This window comes from Neomonachus schauinslandi, chromosome 6 (assembly GCF_002201575.2).
Source record: "Neomonachus schauinslandi chromosome 6, ASM220157v2, whole genome shotgun sequence".
NCBI lineage: Eukaryota > Metazoa > Chordata > Mammalia > Carnivora > Phocidae > Neomonachus > Neomonachus schauinslandi.
In genome coordinates this window covers 112,848,050-112,859,607 of record NC_058408.1, presented here as the reverse complement: position 1 = coordinate 112,859,607, position 11,558 = coordinate 112,848,050, and the positions used below count along the sequence as shown (strand labels likewise).

Here is an 11,558-nt window from a genome sequence, read left to right as displayed (position 1 = left end):
CCCCGCCCGACGGCGTGCGGGCGGAAAGGAGGGACACCAGTGACTCACTCGGCCCGGCCTGCCGCCAGACCGCACCACCCTCACCCCTGCAGGGGCCCGGGATCGGCCTCTCAGCGCCCCCTAGAGGCGGACAAGCACCTCCCCCGGCAAGCCCACTTCCCAAGCTGGCCCCCTCCCCACGCTGGCCCCCTCCCCAGGTCGAGGTCGGGGGCGCGCACAGACCTGAGACACCGCCTCCTGTAGATCCAGCCAGCCCGCGGAGTCCTCGCCCCTCCCCATCCCCGTCCGGCGCGAGCATGCGCACTGGGCCAGCCCGCGCCTGCGCGCCCCCGAACGCCCCTGCAGGCACGCGCCGCCGCCTGGGAGGCCGGGTGAGGCCGCGGCAGAGGCGGAGGCCCGGCTCCCTGGGCGGCGCGCACCGCCTCCCCTCCCCCCAGCCCTGCCCTTCAGAGGCGACTTGGGCCTGCGGCCCTCGAAGTCCGTCCTCCCCGTTAGGCGGCGGGCGCCGGAGGGGAGGGGACAGCCCAGGGGGCAGGAAGCTGCAGCTTAAAAGAGCAGCCTGCGCCAGACCCTTCCTTCCTCCCTCCCTCCGTTCCCCGGCCTCCGAGAGCGCCTCTGCTCCGCGGCCTCCGCCCCGCCGCCATGTACCGCTGCCTGGGCGAAGCGCTGCTGCTGTCCCGCGCAGGGCCAGCCGCCTTGGGTTCCGCGGCGGCCGACTCGGCCGCGCTACTGGGCCGGGTCCGCGGGCAGCCCGCCGTCGCCGTCGCCGTCGCGGCCCCGCAGCCGGGGCTCGCGCCGCCCACCCGGCGACACTACAGCGAGGCGGCGGCCGACCGCGAGGACGACCCCAACTTCTTCAAGATGGTGGAGGGCTTCTTCGACCGCGGCGCCAGCATCGTGGAGGACAAGCTGGTGGAGGACCTCAAGACCCGGGAGAGCGAGGAGCAGAAGCGGAACCGGGTGCGCGGCATCCTGCGGATCATCAAGCCCTGCAACCATGTGCTGAGCCTGAGCTTCCCCATCCGGCGCGACGACGGCTCCTGGGAGGTCATCGAAGGCTACCGGGCCCAGCACAGCCAGCACCGCACGCCCTGCAAGGGAGGTGAGCGTCGGCCAAGCCCCTCGCGCCCTCCCCCGCGGCCCTGCCCGGCCCGGATGGGCACTGGCCCCCTCCCACACTCCCTCCGGCCTCAGCCGCGGATGTGTCAGGCTCGCGCGGACAGTGATTTTTCCTCCCCAAACCGCATGTAGTGGTCCTATCTTCTGCCCCGTGAGCCCTCATCCCCGGCCCCTGCAGGTGGATGCTGTATGCAGAATAGTTGCTCCACCGCTCTTCTTTTCGGTCCCAGTGTAGGTGACATCCAGGGTGGGTCCTGACGAAATGGACTTATAGATATGGGAATGACCGGCCAATCTGATTGTGCCTTTGCAAGTTTTTGTGAGCTTCTGTGACTCACCCGAATACAAACTATGAAATAATTATTTCCGGGTTTTTTTCCTCCCACTCATTTTTACATCAGTGACAAATGATACAGAAACATACAAAGTTTATTGCCTTTTAGGTTTGAAATCTAGACAGTTTTACTAACCAAATGATTTTACTAATTACACGTTGGTCTTTTAAATCCTGTTATTTTCTGCCCTGACTGCTTCTGTTTTGCACACACCAAAAAAAAAAAAAAAAGTAATAGAAGAGTGACGTAACATCTCCGACAAACAACACCGGGCGCCCTGACAGTAAATCTAAAGGGTGTAGAATGCAGGAAGGCCCGCCAGCCAATGGAATGAAATAGCCCTGGGGGTGTGTACTGGTCCTGGCTAGCACCAGATTTGAGCTTGGGGAAAAGATAAAGTACTGAAGAAAGGAGTTGAGTCGCTTACAATTTGGTAGTCACCAAGTTATCCTGTAAATTTTTGAATATCTGTGGATTTGGCCTCTGCAATCAGATTGCATCCTTCGAGCAAATAAAAACTTTTAAAAATCTTTCCCCACTAAATTGTACAATACATGTTTAAAAGTGCTTAAGCATAACCTAGAAAAAGGGCACAACCACTTTTTTTCTATTAAAATAAATGATGTTGAATAAAGGACCCAGGGAGTTGAAGTCTTCTGGAGGTTGCTTGGCTAATAGGTACAGAGAGGATGTTGGGCTGGACCCTTTGTCTCCATGAGCCTGGTACAGTGTTCTATTACACTAGCTGACTTCTAAGGATAATTTTTAGAAATCTACTAGAAAAATTTGAGCTCTGCTGGCATTTCCAAGCCGGGGACAAAGGTTGCCTGAAACTGTTTAATGATTTACTTGCTAAATTTGCATTAGCCCCACCCTCTTCTAGGACATGCCTTTAAAGCTTAATTATCCTCTAGTTCTGTTTCCTCTTCTCAAACTAATGTTTAAACCACTCTGACCTCTAATTTCCCTTTGCACCTCCAAATTATATAAAAGTTACAGTCTCCTACATCACTTTCCTTCTTCCTACTACTCCCTTATTCCCTAAACCAAGAATGCAAGTTTATAGACTCCCAAGAAAAGCAAACAAGGTTGTTGGAGGAAGAGAAGTTAGCAAATACTAAATTGCAGTGTTTCTTTAAAATGGCCATCTAGTTTATATTACTGTCCTCTTGGCAGTATTTTCCAGTCACTTAAAAGATAAGCAAGTAAACCATTATATATGTTTTTCTGCAGGATCTGATTTTGTTTCCTTGAAGTTCTTTATATTCCTCTATTCTTTATATGCCAACCCCTCTCCTATCTTTATAAATCACAACTCCACAAACTCACTAAAGCAACTAAAATTTAACATGGTATGTCAGTCCTCCTCCTCTTGTTGCCACAGCAGTTTTAATAACAAAATATTGAACCTAGCAACAAATGGCATCAGCCATATTGAGGCACTGTTACTGTAGCATTTGCTTGTACTGAAGTGTGAGATACAATTCTCTCTTCAATTTATTCCATTTACGTTACAGAAGGCATGTACTGAAAGTGCTATTAACTCCCAGCTTATAAACATAGAGAAACTGAATTGCAACTAATAATTAGTAGCAGGCATTGCAAGATAACATAACATGAAAGAAAAATTGGCCTCTATAAAGTGATAAATGTATTAAGGAATTTGAAAGACTTTATGGAAATAATAGATTTGGGCAGGATTATATCTCTGTGAAAGCCCTTAAGATATTTTGGTGTGCTCAACATAATAAACAGTGTGCTAAATAGATGATCAGCAAAATTTGGGTAATGTGTACTTAAATGCTTTGCTTTCCTAACACTCCAGGATCTTTCTTCCCATTTATTACCTTCATCTGACTGCAGAGAATGTATATTCTACGAGCACCTTATTTTGAGTAGTTTTTGTCTCCAATTAAACTTTTTTTTTTTTTTACTTATAAAAATGTTGACTTCCTTGGTTGCACTCTGGTCTTCGAAATACGAAACATATTAGATGACTGGAATTTTTCAGGATGCTTTGAATAATCCCTGTGACTTCAGTAAATCTTTCCCTTTTAAACACACTTTTCTCTCACTACCTCAACTGCCTTTTCTACCAATGTTCTTCGCAAACACACACACACACACAAACACACACGAGCGCTTGCACACCTGCGCACACACAGCCTTGTCTGCTCATCTTCATCCTTTCCATAACCCTCAGTGTTCTGCATCTAATCTTTTCCTCAAGAGTGACCTTCTGCCTGAGTTTTCCGAAATACAATTTTCAAGGTTGAAGCAAAGTAACAATCTAATTATAATCTGTGTAAGAGAAACAGGTGGTTTTAAGACCTGGGGGTGGCCGATGTGTACTTTATTCCAAGTAAATATTTAATAATACATTTTGGGGGTTTTTTTGCTTTTTTCCCCACAAAGCATATTTAACTGAAACCATCAGATTTTGCATCTATTAAGGATTTGCAAAAGTATGCTATAGTCTCTGAAGGGAAATTTAAGAGCAGCCTTAATTTCATCAAAGATGAATATTGTGGGAATTTCTGCTTTGAGAAGACTTTCAAAGTTTCTTACATGTTTGAAAACATTATCAGTGATTGTTTCTGTTAACTTTCTCAGAATTAATTCTATATTTTATTGGCCCGTGGGTCTGAGACCAGTATGCAGTACCTTTTCAGAAAGAAGTTTATCATTTAAGTCAGTTTTGGGGGGCGGAGTCAGTTAAGCAGCTGACTCTTGGTTTCAGCTCAGGTGGTCATCAGGGCCGTGGGATCCAGCCCTGCATTGGGCTCTGCACTCAGCGGGGAGTCTGCTTTAAATGCTCTCTCCCTCTCCCCCTCCTCCCGCTCTTGCTCCCTCTCTTTCTCTCAAATAAATCTTTTTTTTTTTTTTTTTTAGATTTTATTTATTTATTTGACAGAGACGACGAGAGAGGGAACACAAACAGGGGGAGTGGGAGAGGGAGAAGCGGGCTTCCCCGATGCGGGGCTCAAACCCAGGACCTAGGATCATGACCTGAGCCAAAGGCAGACGCTTAACGACTGAGCCACCCAGGCGCCCCTCAAATAAATCTTTAAAAAAATTTTTTAAATAAAAGTCAATTTTGGGGGAGAAGTACGGATTGATAATAGCAATTCATTGAGGTAGGAGCAATTTAACTTTCTCTCCTAGCTTGTTCTCCCCCCACCTTACCTTAGAACTATTAAGCCAAAATTCCCTGTTACCGTTTCTTCCATCATAGAACTTTCTAAAATTACCATTTTAAATGAAGTTGGTGGACTATAAATGGAATAGCCTGATACACTGACCCTAAATCTTTTAACTGTAAATATCAGTACCAAAAAAAAAAAAAAAGTACAAACTATGTTAACCCATCGACTTGTTTTTTAAGAGCCAAAATGCAAAAAAGAAACAGTGGGAGGTAGATGGTCTTTGTTCTTGGCTCTGAGGGACAGGATGCAGGGGTAGGGGGTATGGGAGGCAGCTGAGGATTGGAGTCAGTGTAGTGTCAGTCCTCCTGTCCTCTGGGTTATAACTGTATGGTGAATGGTAGTGCTTTGGAGGAAGACTGTAAGAAAGTACTGATACTGTTTAAAAATGACACATGCTCTGCCTTCACTGAAAAAAAAATTGTTTCTGACTTACTTCTGCTGTGCCAGGTTGACAGCCGTCACAGTTTGGGTAACTTTGAATATCAAACTCTCGCACTCCCTAATCTTGAAGTGGGAGCGTGTGTCCGCATCTGCTCCCACAAGATAAAATGTAGCCTTCGTAGATAAATTAAATTTAGGATTTAACTTAGTCTGAAAATTCCGTTAAAAGACAGGTAGTTTGTAATGTGTTCTTCCCCCTAGCCCTCATCCGTGAGGGTTTTGTTGTTGCTGCTGCTGCTGTTGTTTTTAATCCTTTTTAATTAAATCCACAACTGGGTTGCCATCATAGAGGCCTTTGAATTTCACGGAAGCCAAATGCCTCTGACCTGCCCCCCTCCCGCAAGTATACTAGAGAATGAAGAGCTAGGAATGTGGTGGAGACCAGTGCATCAGATGGCCATTCAGTCTTCCCCTCACTTGGGGCGAATCCGTGTAGCTGGCTGGCTCAGGCAGTAAAAAGCCCATATGCAGGAACACAAACACTGCCCATTCATTATGCAAAGTACACGTTGCAGGAATTGGGACATCAAAAATTGGAGGACAAGTACCAGTATATTAAACTTCAATGAAACTGGCAGTGTTTAAATTTTAAGTACAAGAAATAAAAATTGAACATGAACTTTCTGGCTTTTAGAGGGAAGAAATTGGATATACAGCTACTGATAATAACTTAGGTTAAGAAAATTGTTTTTGTCCAGTGATGTTTAAAGGTGCTGAGGGTTCTGCCAGGAACCAGTAAAGACCAAAACAATTAGCTTTTGGATGTTGAAGAATTCCTAGGCAATAGCCTAACATAGGACTTCAGGATGTTGTGGGGTTTTTTTCCCCATTTATCTTGCATAATAATAAGATCTTCATAATACAAAAAAAAAAAAATTTAGACCTCTAATATCACTGCATTGAAGAACATCGATTCATAAATAGGTCATGATGGCTGAACCCAAGAAGCTCCTGTTAAAATAACTGTATATCATTCAGATATTCAAATAGCGATAACGGTTATAAAATGTAAAATGAAGCAGCTCTGCCCAGGTCTTCCCCATGAAATAACTGAACCATCTTCCATCAAAGCTGTTACCTAAAACTGACCTAGCTATCCCAGTGAGGCAATGTTTTCCCCTTTCCAGAGGCAAAAATTAATGTAGATTACAGTACTCACTATCAAGACTGAAGCATTTGTGTATGCAATATTACGGCTGAAGGCAGGACAGGTTTCACCAAGCGCAGAGCCGCCTGCGGGGAGGGCTGCTCCAGACCTTAATTTCCTTTCATAAAGGCAGCGAGCGGTACCTGGGAGATCCTGTCTCCACACAGGTCAACTGGCAAAGCAAGGGGTAATCTAACAGCTAACATTTGTTGAACTCTCTGTGGACACCAGGCATTTTGCTAAGAGCTTTTCACGCATCATCAATTTTATTCTTCATAACAACCTCATGAACACACTGTTGTCCCCGATTTTCAAATACGGACACTAGGGTTGAAAAGCGAAGGCTCCTCCAGTAAGGTTACACCCCCAGTTAAGTAGCAGAGTTGGGGTTCAGGCTCCTGTCCTCTGGCTCCAGCACCCACCTCCTTAATCATTATTGTCCGGGATTTATTCACATAAAAAAATGACAAGTTGTATTCTAAGCAGTGATTGAGAACCATGTCATGCCCTCAACACAGTGACTCCTAACACTTTGGATCATTTGAAATGTGTTAAAAGCTATTAGAAAGCCTCCTTTCTGTCTAGAAAACGCATGCATATTCCAACAACTGTGCATATAAAACTCGCTCATATATGAAATCTTTACAGGTCCATTTATTCTGGTAGGCCATGAAAGAACATTCTAACGAGAGTTTTCCACTGAAAGGTTTGAAGAGCTGTGGTTTTGAACAGTTTAACATGTCAGCCAGAACAACTCCTTTCTGTACCAAAGTGTTAGAAGGTGTATCTTTAAGGGTTTTCAAAGGAATTGTTTTAACATGGCTTTCTTCTGGGTGTCTTTTCCTTAAAAACTCAGAAGTTACGGTTTGTCATGAATTGCTGTTTCTCCAGATTATTCTTGGACAAAGTCTGTCAGACCTTTTAACTTCTCTGAATTGCTTCTTCGCTAGAGGAAAATGTGAAAGATGACACAAACGAAAATTGTAAATGTTGTCAGTAATGTGACTCCTTTTGCCATGTATCATTATCATAAATATGTCGACATGGACCTTAAAAAAAAAAGGCATTTAGTACATTTGAGCCTTACGATTTACATGGACTCTTTGTTGTTTTTTTAATCCCTTTTACCAAGAGAGAAACAGCAAGGGAATAATAGTCAAGGGTGATAGTCCCCATATTGGGGGGTTTACTGAATAAGGACTATGTTCATTATGAGCTATAGATTAGATAAATCAATTTTTCCATTATGTGTTAGTTTCCCCAAAGACAAGAGCTTTAAACTTTATGCTTAATTAAGAAGCATTCCTTAGCTCATGGGGATTTCTGATAGTTAACCTGTTCATTCCAGGCCTTTTAATTCCCTACTCTGTGTCAGGTACTATGCTCTTTGCTGGGGGAGCTATCCATAAGAAAGCTTTAACAAAACAAAGCTGTTGATTTTTTCCCTCAAAATGTCTTTTCATTGATTTCCTCAAAATAGAACAGAATCCCAAATCTCCTATGGTATCTGTGTCATTCTCCTTTTGCTTTTAGCTCAGTATTCTACTTCTACATTTTCCTTTCCCAAAACCAGTCAATAAATGACATGGTTGAAAACACACTCAACAATGCGTTGCTACAATTGGAATTCAAAGAAAATACCAGGGAACGACAGTCTTGATCTCTAAGCAGGGAGGCTGGATAGGAGTTGGATGGGGGCAAGATGATTTTAGATAAAGAGAAATAGAGGGGGTGACTGATCCAGCCCAGGCAAGAGGCAGGACTGTGTGATGGGGTCATAGGGACAGACTGTGTGTTTGTAAATAGTGGAAAGTGAGGTTTTATGACATGATAAATATTTATTTGGTCTCTACCCCTAGTTCTTGACACAGAGCTCCTAAAATCCTTGAACTTTCCTGAGTGATAGAGGTGCTGAGAGCCTCTTCTGTCCTAATATTTGGTCTTGACTCCAGTTCCTAAGACAGAGCTCCTAAATCCCCTCGAATTTCTGGGTGATAGGAGCATCTTTTCTTTTTGGGGGGGGGTTAAGATTTTATTTATTTGTCAGATAGAGAGAACTAGCACAAGTAGGGGGGAGTGGGAGAGGGAGAAGCAGGATCCCTGCTGAGCAAGGAGCCCGAAGTGGGACTCAATCCCAGGACCCTAGGATCATTACCTGAGCCGAAGGCAGACACTTAACCAACTGAGCCACCCAGGCATCCCACCACCTTTTGTTTTCATGAGGCAACTCTTGGTGGGCTCCTGGATAGCTTCAGGATGGCAGCTGGCCACCAGAAAGACTAAGCCATGATGAGTAGCTTGGAACATTCAGCCCCATCCCCTATCCTCCATGGAGGTGAGAGGAGTTGAACATTGAGTTAACAGTCATCATGCCTACGTGAGGAAGCCTTCATAAAAATCCCGAAACTACTAGGTTCTGAGAGCTTTTGGTATACATCCATGTGCCAGGAGGATGGTGCACCTGTTACACAGGGACAGAAGCTCCTGTACTCAGGACCCTTATAATAAACTAGTATACATGCATGAAGTGCTTACTTGAGTTCTGTGAGCCATTATAGGAAATTACCAAACCTGAGGAGGGAGGTGTGGGAGCCCCCGGGTTTGTAACCAAGTTGGACAAAAGTAAGACTACCCTGGGCATCCAATACCTGTGATTAAAATGACGGCCAGTCTTGTGGGACTAAGCCCTTAATCTGTGGGGTCTGCGCTAACTCCAGGTAGTCAGTGTCAGAATTGAATTAAATTGTGTACAACAACCAGTTGGTGTCCACAGAGATTTGGAGAACTGGCTGTTGGTGTGGAAAACCCACATACTTGGTATCAGAGGTGTGCAAGCAGAAACAGCTTTCCCTTAATGGTTGTTGGGCAGATAATGATAAATCTGGGAGGGCCCAGAAGGCTAAGCAGCAGAGGAGCTGAGAATGAGATAACTCAAATTTCTAGCCTGAGGTACTGTTAGAAAAAGGGTGGTATCAGGGACCAGAAAGTGTTATTAGGAAAAAGGACTGGATTTTTAAATTAAAGGAGATGGGTATAAAATGATCCTTAGGAAAATTGGAAATACGGGCATATGTATTTTCTTGATCTTACTCTGGCAAAGTACAGTCATTCTACCTATGGTGCCCGTCTATTCCCTGTCTCCCTCTAATTCTCTCCCTGCTCTTTTTTTTTTTTTTTAAAGATCTTTATTTATTTATTTGACAAAGAGAGACACAGTGAGAGAGGGAACACAAGCAGGGGGAGTGGGAGAGAGAGAAGCAGGCTCCCCCGCGGAGCAGGGAGCCTGATGTGGAGCTCGATCCCAGCACCCTGGGATCATGACCTGAGCCGAAGGCAGATGCTTAACGACTGAGCCACCCAGGCGCCCCTCTCTCCCTGCTCTTAAGATCCATCTCAAATGTCACCTAGATTTATTCATAATTTATATGAAACTGGATATCTGTAATGTCAATCCTTTACCCTTTGAACCTTTTTATAACAAGTTATTGTTAGGTTTTATTAAATGTCCAATTTTATATTCACCACTTATACTGGCATCGTTTCCAAGACCTGTTTGGTAGGAAGGTGGGACTAAGTTTACTGCTATTATCAGAATAAGCAATCTATGAAACCAGTGAACAAGACTCCCCCCCCTCTTAATTCGTCTTTCCTCCATGTATTGGGCAGTAAGTTCAATACTTAAGCACAAGACAAAGCTATATGTTCAATAGATAGTATGTATTTATTTTTTTTTAAGAGTTTATTTATTTGACAGAGAGAGACACAGCGAGAGAGGGAACACAAGCAGGGAAAGTGGGAGAGGGAGAAGCAGGCTTCCCACCTAGCAGGGAGCCCGATGTGGGGCTCGATCCCAGGACCCTGGGATCACGACCTGAGCCGAAGGCAGAGGCTTAACGACTGAGCCACCCAGGCACCCCCGACAGTATGTATTTAAATGCAGGGAAATAATTTGGAAGGATATATATAAATATATATACACACATAAATTGCTAAGAAAGGTCACCCGTAAGGAAAAGACAGGGATTACATAGTGATAGGGGAGATTTCAGTTTTTTCTATGTTTAAGTTTTGATGAACACATATACATATGTGTTATAACTTTTAAATGTTAATGAAAAGAAGAAGTGAAATATTTTCCATTTCATTTCTCCAACATCAGCTAAACATAGGCTTCCCAGAACTTACTAAGTTTGTCTCTTCAAAACACTTAAAAGATTTTGATAATGGGGCTTCCTTGCCTTCTGATACAGACATGGACAATGTCAAAAGCAGTTAAAGGTATGATTTTCCTTTGCTACCGAACGAAATGCTCCTTGCAGTGCCGAATGAATTTTTATCTGAGACTTCCCATATTTTCCGTGGTCATTACTTGCTGATGAGTGCTGGCTCCTCACTGCTTCTTGCTCTCCTCTCCTCATTTGTAATTAAGTTATGCCATTCTGTTGCACATTAGAAATTATATCAGTATTAAGTGCGGAAAAAAGATGTTCTCAGGGGTAAATAGCAACAGGGTTAGTGCATGCATTTTAAGAGTTCTAAGGTCTTTTTGTTTTCCTGTGTGTTCTGTGCTTGTGGTAAAACTCTTGGTTTTCTGAAAAGTGAGAGAATACAGTTGGAAATTGAATTTTTAATAAATCAAGGCCCATTTTTTTTTTTTAGATTTTTTTTTTTATTTGACAGAGACCAGCGAGAGAGGGAACACAAGCAGGAGGAGTGGGGGAGGGAGAAGCAGGCTTTCTGCCAAGCAGGGAGCCCGATGCGGGGGCTGGATCCCAGGACCCTGGGACCATGACCTGAGCTGGAGGCAGATGCTTAACAACTGAGCCACCCAGGAGCCCCATAAATCAAGCCCTATTAAAAGATTTTGGTTCAAGTAATTTTTAAAACCATTTGAATTTTCATGAATGTGTTTAGTTAATGATTCATCATAAAAAAACAATGGTGACTCAGTTGCTAGGAGCTTTTTTGTCTGTTTTTGGTTTTGAGTCAGCTAGCAGAAGGAAAAAAAATCGAACCTACTCAGTTGTAGTTTTCACTGAATCTTTCTCAAAAGTAAGGAGCTGGTGTGGTTTCTTCATCACTATAGCAACTTCAGCTAATTTTTGCTTTTGATTTTTATTTCTCCTAGAAAAACGTACTGTACACCAATCATGAGGCTCTTGAGGATAGTAAGGAATATCTTTGGTCATTAAGTCAAAAGGCAGAGAATTGCTTTGTGTTGTGTAGCATGCAGATGTCTGCATGTTATTAATGTTCTTTTGAAACATCTGGATACCAGTTAGTTCAAAATAACTGTATGATAGAGTTAAT

The 11,558-nt window shown here is 43.9% G+C and overlaps 1 protein-coding gene across 1 annotated transcript in view; it reads left to right on the top strand.

Moving 5' to 3' along the window:
- Positions 1-366: 366 nt before the first annotated feature.
- GLUD1 (glutamate dehydrogenase 1) overlaps positions 367-11,558 on the top strand; it is a 36,133-nt gene continuing 24,941 nt past the window's right edge. Inside the window, exon 1 of the mRNA XM_021700220.1 lies at positions 367-1,102. Coding sequence (XP_021555895.1) covers positions 643-1,102 — 460 coding nt within the window. The 5' untranslated portion in view covers positions 367-642. The remainder of the gene's footprint in view (positions 1,103-11,558) is intronic.